The sequence below is a fragment of the Bos indicus genome, chromosome 7 (assembly GCF_029378745.1).
Source record: "Bos indicus isolate NIAB-ARS_2022 breed Sahiwal x Tharparkar chromosome 7, NIAB-ARS_B.indTharparkar_mat_pri_1.0, whole genome shotgun sequence".
Taxonomy (NCBI): Eukaryota; Metazoa; Chordata; class Mammalia; order Artiodactyla; family Bovidae; genus Bos; species Bos indicus.
This window is the reverse complement of record NC_091766.1, coordinates 3,913,388-3,933,087: the sequence shown is the minus strand read 5'-3', so window position 1 is coordinate 3,933,087 and position 19,700 is coordinate 3,913,388. Positions and strand designations below refer to the sequence as shown.

Here is a 19,700-nt window from a genome sequence, read left to right as displayed (position 1 = left end):
ACTCTGGCGGTAGGTAGCTCTGACACCCGTATCCACAGACTGCTGCTGCTGCTGCTAAGTCGCTTCAGTCGTGTCTGACTCTGTGCGACCCATAGATGGCAGCCCACCAGGCTCCGCCGTCCCTGGGATTCTCCAGACAAGAACACTGGAGTGGGTTGCCATTTCCTTTTCTAAAGCATGAAAGTGAAAAGTGAAATGGAAGTCGCTCAGTCGTGTCTGACTCTTCGCAACCCCATGAACTGCAGCCCATCAGGCTCCTCCGTCCATGGGATTTTCCAGGCAAGAGTACTGGAGTGGGGTGCCATTGCCTTCTCCACCATCCACAGACTAGTGATACAGCAACTCTTCAGGATAAGACCCGAATCCCCCATACAGCGTCCACCCACCCCCTCTGACTGCTGCGGGCAGGAGCTAGCAGTAGCGGGCAGGAGCTAGCCTATTTGGGACTTTTCAACCACAATTCATGGCCTGAGACCCTGCAGTGAAGGGCTCTTATAGCCCTTCCTCCCTCTCTGTGGGCAAACTTGGCCTTGGGTTAACTTTTCTAGCTGTTAGCTGGGAAACCTGACAGAAGTCCAGAGTCAGCTGTTTCACCAGTAACTTCCTTATAGTAAACACGAGACTAGCGGGGCTCCCCTGGTGGTCCAGTGGTTTAGAATCCACCTGTCAATGCAGGAGGCGCAGATCCAATCCCTCGTCTGGGAAGATGCCACACACCATGGGCAGTAGCTGGGCCAGTGTGCCCCAACTACTGAGCCTGTACTCTAGAGCCCATACGCATGCTCTGCAGCCACTGATGCCCGAGTGGCCCTATAGCCTGTGCTCTGCAACAGGAGAAACCCCTGCAATGAGAAGCATGTGACTCGCAACCGGAGAGGAGCCTCCACCTGCCGTAACTAGAGAAAGCCCGAGCGCAGCAATGAAGACCCAGCGCAGCCAAAAATAAACAAACGAGTAAGTAAATAAAAGAAATTAAAAAAAAATGAGACTAGTAAAGTGCACAACCATAGTCGTGGGTGGACTCCCACAGGTGGAGATTCTGACACCTGGCGTTTCCCACACAGCTCCTGTGGGCCAAGCGGCCCCTCACCACCTACAGAAGGAGGGCCTGTTCCTTACACTGCAGCTACCTCTCTAACTCAAGCCACAGTCCCTCAGGTGTGCTGAGTTCTGGCCCCCACCGCCCCCTCCCCAAATAGAAACCTGGCTTATCTGCCTCTAGGTCTTGTGGGTAAGCACCTCAATGGCAGGGTCTGCATTCTCCCCTGGGCACTTCCTGTGAGAACAAGCAGAACGAAGGTGCTCAGTGAACAAGGGGTGAGAGGAACGAGGCTGAGGTGGGACCTGCCAACTTTCAAGGCACCGAGGACCCTTTGGGGGGAGAGTCAGCAGGGGTAACTCTAGGAGGCGGTGACACAGGGCAGGGGGGGACCGCGCTTACCTGTGCTGGTCTGTGCCTTCTGCAACTTCAGAAACTGCTGCAAGAAGCTGCCGTCGTTGGCAAACTTGTTGGAAACGTTAGAGTTGTGTACGTTTGCAATTCTAGACCGGAGGCAGAGGACAGAGAGGATAAGCCTTGAGAGGAGGCAGGGTGTACAATGCATCGGCCTGTCCTACCCCCACCACTGTTCTCTAAGGGGGCCCCAAATGGACCCCCGAAGATGCTGGGGGCCCACAGAGTGCAGGGAGCGGCCTTCAGAGAAGTCAGCTCGAACAAGCTGGTTCTACTAGTCAATGGGATGCTACCTGTGCTGAAGTTGTCTCTATCTGCGTGCTGACCCTTTGGGTTCAAAGGCTTCCCCAACAAGACGGCTCAGAAGCACCTGCCCTGCTCCCACGCAGCACCTGCCGTACCTATTGTTAACGAGTCATCTGGGCTTTCGCTGGCTCCCGTATCTGTCCTACCAGCCAAACTGTATGGTTCCCAAAGGCAGGGCCTGTGTCTACACCTGTGTGTGACCACAGTTCTGGGCTGAGGTCAGTCAGCACTTCTGTGGATTTCACATGTGTCCAAGAAAACAGCCAAAGAAATCTCTTGGTGGGAGAATTAGAGAGAAATTTTACACTCTTATTACTTTCTCTTTCATTTTTACAAAGGGCATGTTTTATTTTTTTAAAGACTTTTTTTTAATGTGGACCATTTTCACAGTCTTTACTGAATTTGTTAAATATTGCTTCTGTTTTACGCTTTTGGCTCTTTGGCCGCAGGGCAAGTGGGATCTTGGTTCCCTGATCAGGGATCAAACCTGCACTCCGTGCACTGGGAAGTGAAGTCATATCCACTGGATCACCAGGGAAGTCCCAAGTACGTTTTATTTTGAAAAAGAAAATGTATTTTTAACGAAACACAAAAGCAAACCCTTATCATAAAGTTATAGTGGGCTTCCCTGGTGGTCAGTGGTAAAGAATCCGCTTGCCATTGAAAGGAGACACAGGAGATGCAGGCTCAGATCCTTGAGTCAGAAGATGCCCTGGAAAAGGAAATTACAACCCACTCCAGAGTTCTTGCCTGGAGAATCCCAGGTACAGAGAAGCCTTGAAGGCTGCAGTCCACAGGGTCACAAAGAGTGGGATGCAGCTGAGCAAAAAGTGATGGAGGCTCACTATGAGCAAATGGGAATCTGGAAAAAAAACAGAAATATAGAAAGCAAGGAGAAAACCCCCCAAAAGCCTCCTCGCCTCACAAGGGTCACTCAAACAGTTTGGTATACTTCTTTGATTTATCCTTAATTAGAAATAGAAGAAAATAAAGCTGTTATCACGGTTATGTATTCTACTTCTTTCATCTTTTACTACAACATACTGTCTTGCTCCAGCCTCAGAAACTCCTCACATGCGCTTTCAGAGCCATGCTCATCATACAGACACACTCAATAACTGATAAAAGCTCAAGGAGCCCACAGGTCTGAATTTTTTCCTTTAAAATAAAGTTCTAGCCTCCTAGAAATCCGTTCTAATGAAAGAAAAGAGGAAAAAAAATAAGTCAACAAAGGGCGCTGGTTAAATAAATTACAGGACATCATAGAGCAGATGGAATGGTCCTGGAAAGCTCAAGTTTTATAAATAAAACCACCAAGCACAACGATAAGTGAAAAACAGCAAGGCGAGACGTACAACAGTATCTGCAGCATGGTCCTACTTATGTCAACATGTATTTGACTGCAAAAGTTTACAAAAATCCATCAAAAAGCAACCAGCACTTGCCTGTGAGCTGCAGGGTTACAATGATTTTATTTTTCCCTCTACTTCCCAGTTTTTCTACCACATATATGCATTATCTTTAAAGTTAAAAGAGAGCAAAGGCAACAAAAGTTGTTTTATGTGAAAGAAAGACCCACTGATAACCAGCCTTGGCGTTAAACAAGCGGAGCCTTCTAGTGACCCTGGCCCTGTCCTCACGCTGTGTACACCTCCAACAGGAGGGACAGAAAGAGGCAGGGACAATGAATGACAAGAGAACACTTTGGAGGGAATCCCCTGGCAGTCAAGTGGTCAGGACCCTGCACTTTCACTGCTGAGGGCCCAGGTTCAATCCCTGACTGGGTAACTAAGATTGCGCGAGCTGCACATGGCTTTAAAAAAAAAACCAAACCAACCCACTGTGGGGAACAGCATGCCAACAACTGAATCCCACGTGAAAACTACCCGTAACAAACAACAGGGGGTATTACACAGGTGTTGAATGATGGCTCTTGATGACATGTAAACAATACACAGTCCATTCATACAATGGAATATTTTTCAGTCCAAAAAAAAGAGAGTGAAGTCCTGACACAGCTACACAGTGATGAACCTTGAAAACATTATGTCCAGTGAAAGAAGCCAGACACAAAAGGCCAGATATCGCATGAAACATCTAAAATAGGCCAATCCACCCAGACAGAAAGCAGATTAGTCATTGTTAGGGGAGTCTCTCCTTTGGGGAGAAGCCATGGACTCTTAGAAAACGTGGGTGCTGGAACAAAGCTTCAGTGCAGGACTAACATGCTCATGGGCTTCCCTGGTGGCTCAGTGGTAAAGAATCCACTTGCAGGAGACACAGGTTCAATCCCTGGGTTGGGAAGATCCCCTGGAGAAGGAAATGGCAGCCCACTCCAGTATTCTTGCCTGCGAAATTCCATGGACAGAGGAGCCTGGTGGGCACAGTCCATGGGGTCACAAAAGGGTTGAACATGATTTAGTGACTGAACAATATGCTCCACATTTCAGACCACAGAGGAAGGGACTTGTCTTTCCATCAGTCTCCAGCATGGAGATCTTGTCACCCTGATCACATCACTGCTGCTCAAAACTCTTGGGTGCCTACAGAGTCTCTCAGAACAGTCAGGAGGAAACCCTGCTCAAACTACCTCTCATCTGACTCCGAAACTGCCCCTTTGTTGCAGCAGCTCGGGGTGCCTGACACACAGGGGCTCAGCTCCCTTCCTGGCCTTTGCAGCCCTTTCCTGCGTCCTCAAAGGGCCGGCTCTGCCTGGGCCTTCAGCATGCAGTCTCTTCTGCATCTGGGAGCACAATGCCTTGCGTTACCTACCGTCGGCTCAGGCGTGTAACTGGGACTCCTCCTTGCTAGTAGACTGTGAGCCCCGTAAGGGCAGAGATGGAATCTGGGTTTCTGCTTTGGGTTATACTCATGGTCCCTGGCCCACAAATGTCAGCAGTAAATAACCACGGAGTGAAAGAGGTGGCAGCCGTCCTCCGGGATCCCACACACCCTGTGTTTCTCTCCTGCCACACTGAGCCTCCTAAAAGAGTGAACCTGTGGCCCTCCTTGCATCATCAGGTTGGAGTCAGATGCAGTAACATCCCAACTGCTCTCACAAGCAAAACCCTCTGCTGGTGACCTTCTAAGACCCTAACCCAGCTTCAGGGCAGACTTACTCGCCAGGATGCGGGGGCTGAGGGCTGGCCGCCTGGTTCTGCTTGGCCTTCTGCTCCATTCTGGCTTCAATTTCCCGTTTCTTCTGAGCAATGAGCTCCTCTTGGTGAAGGATGTTCATGTTCATTTTTCCAGACTTGGGAGGAGCAACCCCAAACCACCGGTTAGCCTTTCCTGGGGCGGGAAAAGAAGTACATCAGAAATCACCTTTGCTCTGAAGAAATACAGATGACCAACAGGTACATGAAAAGATGCCCAACACTGCTAACTATGAGAGAAATGCAAATCAAAACTACAGCGAGGTACTGCCTCACACCACTCAGAATGAGCACCATTAAAAAGTCTACAGAAAACAAATATTAGAGAGGGTGTGGGGAAGGGGAACCTTACTACACTGTTGGTGAAAATGAAAGCTAGTGCAGCCACTATGGAAAACAGTATGGAGGTTTCTCAGAAAACTAAAAATATGCTCTGGCAATAACACTCCTGGGCATGTATCGAGACAAAACTATAATTCAAAGAGATACATGAACTCCTCTGTTCATAACAGCACTATTCACAATAGCCAAGCCACAGAAACAACCTAAATGCCCACTGACAAATGAACAGATAAAGTTGTCATACATGTGTACAATGGAACATTACTCAGCCATAAAAAACAGTAAGATAACGCCATTTGCAGCAACATGGATACAACCAGAGATTATCATACTCAGTGAAGTCAGAAAGACAAATACCATATGATATCACTTCTACTTGACATCTTAAATATGACAGAAGTGCACCTATCTATGAAACAGGAACAGAATCAGGGACATAGAGAAGAGACTGGTGTTTGGATTCGGAGTTTGGGGTTAGCAGATGCAAACTCGTACGTACAGAATACATAAAGAACAAGGCCCTACTGTACAGCACAGGCAAGAATATTCATATCCTGGGATATAACGCAAAAGAACATGGAAGAGAATGTATATATATACGTATAACTGAATCACTATGCTGTACGGCAATAATAAACACAACATTGCCATTCAACTATACTTCAATAAAAAATAAATTTAAAAAAAAAAGAAAGAAAGAAATCACCTTAGCTTCACAAACACGCCCAGCAGCTGCTACATGGTGCGGCCCAGGTGCTGCTGCCTGCAGCAACGGGCATTCAGACTGACATTCATTCACAGTCACACATCTGTTCGTTGATTTAGCAAGCATTTACTGAGTTATGCACTGGCTGCTGTACTTGGTGCTAAACAAGACAGATGGAGCTCTGCTCATGTGTGATTCACCTCTGGCTGAGGATACAACAGACTTATAACAAGAAAGTAGCTGCAAAATCCTAAGAGCTCTCTGATGGAAACAAACAAAAAATGGTGAGAAGGAATAACAGAGGAACACCTACAGAGCTAAGGCAGCCAGAAAACAGCCCTTAGAAGAGGGGACATTTAAGCTAAAACCAGAAAGATAAAGAGCTGGCTTCCTGAAAAGCCACATGGGGACTGATCTGGGCAGAGCAAGAAGCAGAGGTAAAAGCCCAAGGGACTAGCAAGGGTCCAATGTGGTCAAAATGGACAGTTCCAGGGGTGGGCCTCACAGGGACTGGTGGGAGAAGATAAGAAGTCTGAGTTTTACTTAAAGGGCTTTAAGAAGCCACAGGGGAGTATTAAGCTGATAAGAGTATTAAGCTGATAAGATCCAATTGGTACTTTCATTTGTAAGATCATTCCAGCTACTGATTGGACAGAGTAAGCAGACAACCAGGAGGCTTACTGGCTGTAAGCAAAAGATGATGGTGTCTTCAGACAAGGGTGGCAGTTGTGGAGATAGAAAAGCCACCTCGAAGGTTCCCCGTGGGGCTCAAAATAAAACCCAAACTCTGAAAGCTGATTTTGAAGACCCTGCCAGAGATAACCCCCTTCCCACTTCCAGGTCATCCCTGATATTCCTCAAAATAACAAACCCTCAAGGCCTTTACACTTGCTGTTCCTCTCTCCCTGGAAGGCTCTGCCGTCCAATAGTTGGCACCTTCTCATCTCAAATGTCTTCTGCTCAAAAAGGCCTTCCTTGACCACTCAATCTCAGCAGCCTGCATTTCCACTCTCTCAAGTGACTATAACGCTCTGTAAATATTTCCTCCTTGTGCATTGTACGATGCCTCGGTAAAAGTAACCTTCAGTACGACACGTCCCCATTTTGGATACCACTGCATCCTCAGCAACTAACACTGTGCCTAGCACATAAAGTATGTTTGTTGAATGTATCCCAGTCTGGGGGCGCTAGAACTGGGAGAGAGGGAGGGGCAAGGTTTATGGTAAAAGGGGGGCTCTAAAGACTCAGGAAAATGTGTACAGGGAGTCAGAGTGCAGTTCGGAAAAGCAGCTTTTCCAGAAAGTGGGATAGAGGCGAGGAAGAAGCTTAGTAGAAAAGAGGGGCGCAGAAGACCGGAAGGTTGCCGCTGGCTCGGGGAGCGGAGCTTGGAGCAGCCCTTAAGGCGGTCAGCTCGGAAAGCAGGCGCAGGGCAGATAACCGCGGCGGCCTCTGAGGAAAGCCTGGCGTCCTCACCAAACCAGCGGTGGGGGCGGGGAGGATAACCGGGTCTCGCGGGGGGTCCCAGGAGACTGGGGTGGTGCAAAAGCCGCCTCTTCCAGACGCCCGGAGGCTGAGGCTAAGGGCCAACGGGTTGAGGTAGGCCCGACGGGATGGCGAAGCAAAGACGCGTAGCCTGAGGACCCAGGCGGACGCTCGAGGGTAGGCGGGGGCTGTTACCTGCAACATCCCGGTTGTCCATCTTGAGACTCATCCAATCCCACAATGCTCCGGCGCCACCGGAGTTGGGGGGGGGGGGCCTGTTATAGTGCGCGTGGCCTGATGGGAGATGTAGTCCGCCTCGGCAAGCCAACACCTACCATTGCTTGGACATCTGGGGTCTTCCCCCCAGGAACGCAAACCTCAGCCAATCGGCAATCTCTCGTCTCAGTTACGCGGACCAGAGAATGTCGCCTTTTCTCAGACCTTCCTGGAGCCGCCGCCACTTCAAACACAAACTACATACTCCAGGATGCTTTGTGCAGCAGCTCTCGCGAGAAAGGCGAGGAGCTCCGGCCCCGCCCCACGCGCCTGTTTCCGCCTCCCTGTGGCGGCGGCTTGTTGTTGTGGAGGCTAAAATGGCGGCTCAGGCTGCGGCGGCGGCTCAGGCTGCGGCGGCCCAAGCAGCGCAGGCCGAGGCGGCTGAGTCGTGGTACCTGGCGCTCTTGGGCTTTGCCGAGCACTTCCGCACTTCCAGCCCGCCCAAGATCCGCCTGTGCGTGCACTGCTTGCAGGCCGTGTTCCCCTTCAAGCCGCCTCAGCGCATTGAGGCCCGAACACATCTGCAGCTCGGCTCGGTGCTCTACCACCACACCAAGAACAGCGAGCAGGCGCGCAGCCACCTGGAGAAGGCGGTGAGCGTGGGCTGGGCCGCGAGGGAGGAGGCGCGGGTTCCTTTCCGGGCTTGAGATGACGGGCCGCGACCCTGGCGGACTAGGGCTGCCGCCGGGCCGCTCCTCTGGAACCTGGGGCGTGACTTCCGCACGAGCAGCGAGACCCCCAATGCTGTTAGCCTCTCAGAGGATCCGAGGGCCTCGCCACGTACCTTACTTGGTATCTCTGGTGACAGCCAGAGGCCTAGGACTCGGGATAGGGGAGGGTCCAAGTAATCCCTTTGGTCCAGGCATCCTTTGAGAATCTGAAATTTGGCTTCCGAGGAAGTCTAGGAAGGTCTCTCCCAGGGCATGGAAGTCTGAGAAGGACTTCCAGACGAAAGATACTGTGACCCCATCAGTGATGAGGGGAGTCATAGGCGGGAGGCAGACTCTAGAGACGGTTTGACGTCTTGAAAAAAGCAGAGCTGAGGATTGCGGGGTCTGGATTCCAGGGCACAGGACTCCTGCTTTCTCCACAACCACCTGTGACTTCTCTTCCTCCCACTATCCAATGGTCCGTCCCCTTCAGAGGGCAGGCCCCATCTTCCCACGATGCCTTGTGGGGTCTTGGTACCCCCGAAGAATGTGGGAAAGTGGCCGTCCCTCTGCCCTCTGGGGCTGTGGAGTTGTTCCTTTCAGAGCAACACTGTGCTCCTGACAGACGGTGTTTCCATTTGCCATTTACTCAGCCTTATTCAGCTTAGAGGAGAGACTTCTTGAGTAGAATCAACGATCATGTAAAAAATGTCTTGATCCGAGGTAAATCTGAATTCACCTGTGGCTAGTAACAAGTTGCCTTGCGGAGGATAATCAGATCTGTGTTTTGCAGACTGTAGAGTTGGAAGGGGCTTTTGTCTTTGCTTGATCCACTTCCTTGTTTAAGGAGTGAGGCAGTATGGGCCCTGAGAGGTGAAGTGATTTGCCCAAAGCCACACAGCAAGTTATTAATAAAACTGGTCTCACAGGTAGGCTCAAGACCACCAGGGTGGATGCCACGACATTGAGTCATCATTTTTGTGAAGTTTGTTTCTTCCGTTCATTCAGCAGATACTTAATCAGCTCACACTGGGTAGCAAGCCCTGTTCTAGGTGCCAGGGATCAGCAGTGACTAATAAAACAGTCCCTGCCCGCATAAGCTTGTGTTTTTGTGAGGGAGACAAACAATGAATATGTCGTAAAAGATTAGGCAGTGATCGAAGAACCATTAAACATGTGGACCAGGGTGAAGGTTGGAGTTGACAGGGAGCTATTTTTGGCAGAGGTAATCAGGGAGTCTCTATTTGTGGGAGTGACGTTTGAACAGAGGCCTGAATGAGGTGGAGGAGGCAAGCCTTGAGAACTGCTCCAGGTTTCATGTCAATCCCTAGAAGTACCCCAGTTGTTGGTGACTAGTTGATACCAGGGTTTCTCGGAGACAGCGATGAGGCTGAGAGCAAATGAAGTGTCAGGCTTCGTTGGGTGTATGAGGGGCGGAGGCTGTGACTGCCCAGGCCTGGCAGCCCAGGCCCTTCAATAGGTATGCTAGTTATAAATCTGTCCCTTCTCTCAGTTAACAACAAATCCTGCCACTTCCTTTCTCTGGTCTCCAGGCCATTCAGCCTGGGTTTTTTTTCCTTTCTTTTTTTAATTGACATATTATGGGGTTTTTAAAATTTGTTTAGCCGTGCTGTGCGGCTTGTAGGATCTTAGTTTCCCAACAGGGGATTGAACCCAGACCACAGCTCAGTGAAAGCACCGAGGAGTTCCCAGTTGAAATGTAGTTGACATAACAATACAGTGAGTCCCCTACATACAAACGAGTTCCATTCTAAGAGCACATTCGCAAGTCCAATTTATTCTTAGTCCAACAAAGTTAGCCTGGGCACCCAATTAACACAATCGACTGTATAGTACTGTACTAACAGGTTTATAATACTTTAAAACAAATACTGTACAAATACTATAAAACAATACATAAACAGACACACAGAAGAAAATAGTTTTAATCTTATGGTACAGTACCTTGAAAAGTAGAGTAGCCCAATACAACAGATGGCATTCAGGGACTGGTAGCAGTACCACCTGCATCACCCCTGCTTTTATACTTGCTTCTGAACATCCTGGACTTGAAATAAAGATACTGTACTCTAGACACTACTGTACAGTAAAGTGCACAGAAGTGCAACCACTTGTAGAGGGTGTACTCACATGATAGAGTACGCCAGACAGGTGAACTAGCTTCTGAGAGTGGACACATAAACACTCAATCACATCTTTGGAAGGTCGCAACTTGAAGGTTTTGTTTGAAGGCGGCTTACTGTATTGTGTTAGTTTCAGGTATATTATGTAGAGCTTTGACATTTGCATGCATTGTGGAATGATCACCCTAATAAGTTTAGGAACCATCTGACCTCATACAGTTATTACAGTGTTATATGGACCATATTCTTTATGCTGTGTATTACATCTCCATTGGGTTGCTTGTTTCATAACTGGAGGTTTGTACTTCCTAACCACTACCACCTGTTGTGCCCATCTGGCAACCGTTGTTTATTCTCTGTATATACTAGTATGTTTTCATTTTGTTTTTTAGATTCCACGTATAAATGAGATCATGCAGTATTTAGTTTTCTTTGTCTGGCTTATTTGACTTAGCATAATACTTTCTAAATCCATTTATGTTGTCACAAGTGGCAAGATTTCATATTTTCTTTTAAAGGTTTTTTTTATTTGATGTGGACCTTTAAAAAAATTCTTTATTTATTGTCTGTGCTGGGTCTTTGTTGCTGTGAGCAGGCTTTCTCTAGTTGTAGCAAGCAGGGGCTACTCCTTAGCTGTGGTGCATGGGCTTCTATTTGCTGTGACTTCTCTTGTTGCAGAACATGGGCTCTAAGACACGCAAGCTTCATTTGTGGCACATGGGCTCAGCAGTTGTGGCGCATGGGCTTAGTTGCCCATGGCATGTGGAATCTTCACAGACCAGGGATTGAACCCATGTCCCTTGCATTGGCAGACGGATTCATAGCCACTGGACCACCAGGGAAATCCAAGATTTCATTATGTTAATGGCTGATTAATATTACCTTGTATGGTAGCCATTCCCTTCTCCAGGGGATCTTCCTAACCCAGGCATTGAACCTAAGTCTCTTGCATTGCAGGCAGATTTTTACTGTCTGAGCCACCAGGGAAGCCCCCAATATTACCTTGTATGTGTATACCTCATGTTTTTATCCGTCAGTGGACACTTAGGTTGCTTCCGTATCTTACCTATTACATTAATAAATAATGTTGCAGTGAACAATGGTGTGCATGTTTATTTTTGAATGTTTTTGTTTTTATCAGGTAAATACCCAAAAAGTAAAATTGCTGAATCCTGTGGTAATTCTATTTTTTATTTTTTTTAGGAACTTCCATACTGTTTTCCATAGTGGCTGCACGAATTAACAGTCCTACCAACAGTGCCCAAGGGTCCCCTTTTCTCCACATTCTGACCAGCACTTGTTATTTGTTGTCTTTTTGATGTTAGCCATTCTGACAGGTGTGAGGTGGTATCTCACTATGATTTTTGATTTGCATTTCCCTGATAATTACTGTCTTTTCATGTGTCTATTCATCTTTTCATGGCCACCTGTATGTATTCTTTGGGAAAATGTCTTTTTAGGTCCTTCATCCATTTTTTAATTGGATTGTTTGTTTTTTTGATGTTCAATTGTAAGAGGTTTTTTGTATATTTTGGATATTAACCTCTTACTGGATATATCATTTGCAAATACAGTTGACCTTCTATATCAGCGGGTTTCACATCCTCAGATTCAACCAACCAAGGATATAGGGGCTGATTATATTCATTGTGTGAATTAGGTTGATGCAAATGTAATTATGGTTTTGGATTGTGAATTTTAAATCATTATATCTAGGCTCAAACACATTTTTATTAATCAAAATAGAAACCACTGCAATCAACACATTTTTGCCAACAAAAAATCAGTTTGTTTATTCCTATAGTATAAAAATCCATGCTTCGAGATTTGACAAACTCTTGAAAAACATTTTCTGCCTCCTCCTGGTTATGGAAGCATTTTCCCTCTAAAAAGTTGTTGAGATGCTTGAAGAAGTAGTCAGTTGAAAATGGTGAATATGGTGGATGCAGCAAAACTTCATAGCCCAGTTTGCTGAGTGTTTGAAGCATTGGTTGTACAGCATGCAGTTGGGTGGTTGTCGTGGAGGAGAATTTCTGTTGACCTATCTTTTTTTGATAGAAGATAGAAACCCTTTGTGTTGACCAATGCCAGCTGCAGTTTTCAGTGCATCTCATCAATTGGCTGAGCATACTTCTCAGAGATGTAATGGTTTCGGTGAGATCTGTGAAGCTGTAGAGGATCAGACAGGCAGCAGACCACCAAAACAGTGACCCATGACCTTTTTTTGGTGCAAGTTTGGCTTTGGGAAGTACTTCTTAGTCTAGCCACTGAGCTTGTCACTGCTGGTTGTTGTATACAATCCACTTTTCGTCACATGTCACAGTCCAATTGAGAAATGGTTTGTTGTTGCATAGAATAAGAGAAGATGACACTTCATAATGAGTGTTTTTTTAATTTCTGGTCAGCTCATGAGACATTCATTTACTGAGTTTTTTCACCTTTCCAATTTGCTTCAAATACCAAATGACCACAGAATGGTTGACGTTGAGTTCTTGTATAGTTGTAAGAGGATCGGCTTTGATGATGGCTCTCAATTGTCATCAACTTCCGATGGCTAGCCACTACTCTTCTCGTCTTTAAGGCTCTTGTCTCCTTTGCAAAACTTCCTGTACTGTACATTCATTAGTAGTTCCTAGGCCAAGTGCCGGAGAAGGCAATGGCACCCCACTCCAGTACTCTTGCCTGGAAAATCCCATGGATGTCGGAGCCTGGTGGGCTATAGTCCATGGGGTCGCTAAGAGTCGGACACGACTGAGCGACTTCACTTTGACTTTTCACTTTCATGCATTGGAGAAGGAAATGGCGACCCACTCCAGTGTTCTTGCCTGGAGAATCCCAGGGACGGGGGAGCCTGGTGGGGTGCCATCTATGGGGTCGCACAGAGTTGGACACAACTGAAGTGACTTAGCAGCAGCAGCAGGCCAAATGCATTGTTGATGTTGCAAGTTGTCTCCACTGCCTTACTACCTATTTTGAACTCAGATAAGAAAATTGCTTCAAATTGCTTTTTGTCAACCATTTACATCGTCTAAAATAGATAAAAAATAAACAAGTAATGTTGTTAGCAAAAAAAAAAAAGCAAGAATGTGCATTAAAATGATGTATAACATAAGTACATTTATTTAGAATATATTCCAATATCAAATGGCAAATTTCAGCAATGCAAAAATATCATTACTTTTGCACCAACCAGATGCTTACTCCTTGGAAGGAAAGTTATGACCAACCTAGATAGCATATTAAAAAGCAGACACATTACTTTGTCAACAAAGGTCTGTCTAGTCAAGGCTATGGTTTTTCCAGTAGTCATGTATGGATGTGAGAGTTGGACTGTGAAGAAAGCTGAGTGCCGAAAAATTGGTGCTTTTGAACTGTGGTGTTGGAGAAGACTGTTGAGAGTCCCTTGGACTGCAAGGAGATCCAACCAGTTCATCCTAAAGGAGATCAGCCCTGGGATTTCTTTGGAAGGAATGATGCTGAAGCTGAAACCCCAGTACTTTGGCCACCTCATGCGAAGAGTTGACTCATTGGAAAAGACTCTGATGCTGGGAGGGGTGGGGGCAGGAGGAGAAGGGGACGGCAGAGGATGAGATGGCTGGATGGCCATCATCGACTTGATGGACGTGAGTCTGGGTGAACTCCGGGAGTTGGTGATGAACAGGGAGGCCTGGCGTGCTGTAATTCATGGAGTCGCAGAGTCGGACACAACTGAGCTCCTGAACGAACTGAACTGAATATGCCATTTCATATAAGGAGCTTGAATCTAGACATTTCTCCAAAGAAGATACACAGATGGCTTCTAGGCACATGGGAAGTTGCTCAAAATTGCTAGTTATTAGAGAAATGCAAATCAAAACTTCACTGAGGTATCACCTCACATCAGTCAGAAAGACAATCATCAAAAAAATCTATGAATAATTTTTTTTAAAGTCTATGAATAAATGCTAAGGAATGTGTTAAGAAAAGGAAATTCTGCTACGTTGTAATCCTGCTGGGAATGTAATTGGTGCAGCCACTGTGGGGAGCAGTATGGAGGTTCCTTAAAATCGAGTTGTCATATGCTCCAGAAGTCCCACTCTTGGGCATATATCTGGAAAAGATAAAAACTCATTCAAAAAAATACATGTGCCAGAATGTTCATAGCAGCACTATTTATAATAGCCAAGACATGGAAGCATCCTAAATGTCCATTGATAGATGAATGGATGAAGAAGATGTAGTATATGTATATATAGTAGAATATCAGTCAGCCATAAAAAAGAACGAAATCATACCATTTGCAGCAATATGGCTAGACCTAGAGATTATCACAGTCATACTAAGTAGTGAAGTAAGTCAGGCAAAGACAAATATCATGTGAGATCACTTCTACCTGGGAACAAAAATACTATACAAATGAACTTTTTTCAAATAGAAACAGACTCACAGACATAGAAAACAATGTTACAGTTACCAAGGAGGGATAGGGGGAGGAGAAAGATAAATTAGGAGTTTGGGATTATCAGATACAAAGTACTATATATGAAATAGATAACCAACACGTCCCTACTGTATAGCACAGGAAGCTATATTCAATGTCTTGTAATAAGCCATAATGGAAAAGAATATGAAAAAAACTATATGTTAAGCCGAATCATTTTGATGTGTACCAGAAACTAGCACAACATTGTAAATCAACTCTACTTCACTTAAAAAATAAAAATATATAAGGGCTTGAGGATCTATGGATTTTGATATCCTCAAGGACTCCTGGAATCAATCCCCTGAGGACAACTGTATCTTCTCCCATTCAGGAAGGTGCCTTTTTGTTTTGTTAATATTTTCCTTTGCTATGTAAAAATAGCTTTTTAGTTTGGTGTAGTTCCACAAACTGTGAAAAAATTCTTAGAGGTGGGAATACCAGACCACCTGACCTGCCTCCTGAGAAATCTGTATGCAGGTCAAGAAGCAACAGTTAGAACCGGATATGGAATAGACTGGTTCCAAATGGGGAAAGGAGTACGTCAAGGCTGTGTATTGTCACCCTGCTTATTTAACTTACATGCAGAGTACATCATGCAAAATGCCGGGCTGGATGAAGCCCAAGCTGGAATCAGGATTGCCAGGAGAAATATCAATAACCTCAGATAGGCAGATGACACCACCCTTGTGGCAGAAAGCGAAGAACTAAAGAGCCTGTTGATGAAAGCGAAAGAGGGAAGTGAAAAAGTTGGCTCAAAACTCAGCATTCAAAAAACTAAGATCATGGCATCCAGTTCAATCACTTCATGGCAAATAGATGGGGAAACAGTGGAAACAGTGAGTGACTTCATTTTGGGGGGCTCCAAAATCATTGCAGATGGTAACTACAGCCATGAAATTAAAAGATGCTTGCTCCTTGGAAGAAAAGCTATGACCAATCTAGACAGCATATTAAAAAGCAGAGAGATTACTTTGCCAACAAAGGTCCATCTAGTCAAAGCTATGGTTTTTCCGATAGTCATGTATGGATGTGAGAGTTGGACTATGAAGAAAGCTGAGCACCAAAGAATTGATGCTTTTGAACTGTGGTGTTGGAGAAGACTCTTGAGAGTCCCTTAGACTGCAAGGAGATCCAGCCAGCAATCCTAAAGGAAATCAGTCCAGAATATTCATTGGAAGGATTGATGCTGAAGCTCTAATACTTTGGCCACCTGATACAAAGAACTGACTCACTGGAAAAGACCCTGATGATGGGAAAGGTTGAAGGCAGAAGAAGAAGGGGACGACAGAAGATGAGATAGTTGGATGGCATCACTGATTTGATGGACATGAGTTTGAGCAGTCGACGGGAGTTGGTGATGGACAGGGAAGCCTGGCGTGCTGCAGTCCATGGGGTTGCAAAGAGTCAGACACGACTGAACAACTAACTGGGTCCCATTTGTTTGTTTTTTCCTTTTTTTTTCCCTTGCCTGAGGAAACATCCAAAAAATACTGCTAAGTTTTTGATATCAGAGAGTATACTGCCTATGTTTTCTTCTAGAACTGTATGGCTTCAGGTCTTAAATTTAAGTCTTTCATTCATTTTGAGTTTATTTTTTTATGTAGAGTGAGAAAGTAGTCCAGTTTAATTCTTTTTCTTATGGCTGTCCAGTTTTCTTAACACCATGTATAGAAGAGACTGTCTTTTCTCGCCAATTTGTATTCTGCCCTCTTTTCTCATAGATTAATTGGCTGTGTAAGTGTGGGTTTATTCTGGCTTGTCTCTTCTCTTCCATTGACCTATGAATCTGTTTTTGTGTGGATACCATACTATTTTTACTGTAGGTTTGTGGTATAATTTGAAATCATGGTGCATGATACCTCCAGCTGTGTTGTTCTCTCAAGATTACTTTGGCTTTTCAGGGTCCTTTGTGTTTTCATACAATTAAAAAAAAATTATTTTTGGCTGAGCTGGATCCTCATTGCTGTGCGTGCGGGCTTTTCCCTAGTTGTGGAGACATGGGGCTGCTCTTCTCTAGTTGCGGTCCATGGGCTTCTCACTGTGGTGGCTTCTCGTCGCAGAGCACAGACTGTAAGGCAGGCAGGCTTCCGTAGCTGCAGCACGTGAACTCCATAGTTGCAGCTTCCGCGCTCTAGAACACAGCCTCAATAGTTGTGGCACACGAGCTTAGTTATTTCAAGGCATGTGGGATCTTTGTGGACCAGAGATTGAACCCTTGTCTCCTGCATTGGCAGGCACATCCTTTACCTCTGAGCCACTGGAGAAGGTCCCATACAGTTTTTAGAATCACTTGTTGTAGTTCTGTGAAAAATGCTGCTGGTATTTTGAGAGGGATTGCATTGAATCTGTAGATTGACTTGGGTCGTATGCTCGTTTAGGAATATCAGTCTTCCCAGTTCACCAGCACAGTATAGTTTCCATTCATTTCTGTAGTCTTCAATTTCTTTCATTGAATGTTTGCGTTTTCAAAGAGCAAGTCTTTTACTTCCTTATTTAGATTTATTCATAGCTATTTTATTCTTTTTGATACAACTGTAAATGGTATTGTGGGTTTTTTTTTTCATATTTAACCAAGATTAGCTATTTATTCAGATCATTCCTGCCTTCCCAGTTGTATTTCTGTAAACGTCAAGCAAAATGATTCATAATAACTTTTGCTCAATTTGTTAATTAAATTTGTGAGAAAAAAATTTTTTTTTAATTTTATCTTATTTTTTAAACTTTACAATATTGTATTAGTTTTGCCAAATATCGAAATGAATCCGCCACAGTTATACCTGTGTTCCCCCATCCTGAACCCTCCTCCCTCCCCTACCCTCCCTCTGGGTCGTCCCAGTGCACCAGCCTCAAGCATCCCGTATCGTGCATCGAACCTGGACTGGCAACTCGTTTCATACATGATATTATATATGTTTCAATGCCATTCTCCCAAATCTCCCCACCCTCTCCCTCTCCCACAGAGTCCATAAGACTGATCTATACATCAGTGTTTCTTTTGCTGTCTCGTACACAGGGTTATTGTTACTATCTTTCTAAATTCCATATATATGCGTTAGTATACTGTATTGGTGTTTTTCTTTCTGGCTTACTTCACTCTGTATAATAGGCTCCAGTTTCATCCACCTCATTAGAACTGATTCAAATGTATTCTTTTTAATGGCTGAGTAATACTCCATTGTGTATATGTACCACAGCTTTCTTATCCATTTGTCTGCTGATGGACATCTAGGTTGCTTCCATGTCCTGGCTATTATAAACAGTGCTGTGATGAACATTGGGGTGCATGTGTCTCTTTCCCTTCTGGTTTCCTCAGTGTGTATGCCCAGCAGTGGGATTGCTGGATCATAAGGCAGTTCTATTTCCAGTTTTTTAAGGAATCTCCACACTGTTCTCCATAGTGGCTGTACTAGTTTGCGTTCCCACCAACAGTGTAAGAGGGTTCCCTTTTCTCCACACCCTCTCCAGCATTTATTGCTTGTAGACTTTTGGATTGCAGCCATTCTGACTGGCGTGAAATGGTACCTCATAGTGGTTTTGATTTGCATTTCTCTGATAATGAGTGATGTTGAGCATCTTTTCATGTGTTTGTTGGCCATCTGTATGTCTTCTTTGGAGAAATGTCTATTTAGTTCTTTGGCCCATTTTTTGATTGGGTCATTTATTTTTCTGGAGTTGAGCTGTAGGAGTTGCTTGTATATTTTTGAGATTAGTTGTTTGTCAGTTGCTTCATTTGCTATTATTTTCTCCCATTCTGAAGGCTGCCTTTTCACCTTGCTAATAGTTTCCTTTGTTGTGCAGAAGCTTTTAAGTTTAATTAGGTCCCATTTGTTTATTTTTGCTTTTATTTCCAATATTCTGGGAGGTGGGTCATAGAGGATCCTGCTGTGATGTATGTCGCAGAGTGTTTTGCCTATGTTCTCCTCTAGGAGTTTTATAGTTTCTGGTCTTACGTTGAGATCTTTAATCCATTTTGAGTTTATTTTTGTGTATGGTGTTAGAAAGTGTTCTAGTTTCATTCTTTTACAAGTGGTTGACCAGTTTTCCCAGCACCACTTGTTAAAGAGATTGTCTTTAATCCATTGTATATTCTTGCCTCCTTTGTCAAAGATGAGGTGTCCATAGGTGTGTGGATTTATCTCTGGGCTTTCTATTTTGTTCCATTGATCTATATTTCTGTCTTTGTGCCAGTACCATACTGTCTTGATAACTGTGGCTTTGTAGTAGAGCCTGAAGTCAGGTAGGTTGATTCCTCCAGTTCCATTCTTCTTTCTCAAGATAGCTTTGGCTATTCGAGGTTTTTTGTATTTCCATACAAATTGTGAAATTATTTGTTCTAGCTCTGTGAAGAATACCGTTGGTAGCTTGATAGGGATTGCATTGAATCTGTAAATTGCTTTGGGTAGTATACTCATTTTCACTATATTGATTCTTCCAATCCATGAACATGGTATATTTCTCCATCTATTAGTGTCCTCTTTGATTCTTTCACCAGTGTTTTATAGTTTTCTATGTATAGGTATTTAGTTTCTTTAGGTAGATATATTCCTAAGTATTTTATTCTTTCCATTGCAATGGTGAATGGAATTGTTTCCTTAATTTCTCTTTCTGTTTTCTCATTATTAGTGTATAGGAATGAAGGGATTTCTGTGTGTTGATTTTATATCCTGCAACTTTACTATAATCATTGATTAGTCCTAGTAATTTTCTGGTGGAGTCTTTAGGGT

At 44.8% G+C, this 19,700-nt stretch overlaps 2 protein-coding genes across 4 annotated transcripts in view; one reads left to right on the top strand and one right to left on the bottom strand.

Annotated features, from left to right (window-relative positions):
* Positions 1–7,748, bottom strand: part of SUGP1 (SURP and G-patch domain containing 1) — a 32,179-nt gene extending 24,431 nt beyond the window's left edge. The window contains exons 1-3 of the mRNA XM_019963778.2: positions 7,640–7,748; positions 4,879–5,050; positions 1,442–1,542 (exon numbers count right to left, since the gene is read on the bottom strand). Coding sequence (XP_019819337.2) covers positions 1,442–1,542; positions 4,879–5,050; positions 7,640–7,673 — 307 coding nt within the window. The 5' untranslated portion in view covers positions 7,674–7,748. The remainder of the gene's footprint in view (positions 1–1,441; positions 1,543–4,878; positions 5,051–7,639) is intronic.
* A 255-nt stretch (positions 7,749–8,003) lies between these two features.
* MAU2 (MAU2 sister chromatid cohesion factor) overlaps positions 8,004–19,700 on the top strand; it is a 38,457-nt gene continuing 26,760 nt past the window's right edge. For 2 of the 3 annotated variants that reach the window (XM_019963777.2, XM_019963776.2), the window contains exon 1: positions 8,005–8,313. In XM_019963777.2, the coding sequence (XP_019819336.1) occupies positions 8,038–8,313 (276 nt within the window). In that variant the 5' untranslated portion in view covers positions 8,005–8,037. Of the gene's footprint in view, positions 8,314–19,700 lie in introns of all 3 variants that reach the window. The other variant, XM_070792443.1, reaches the window with a different exon arrangement.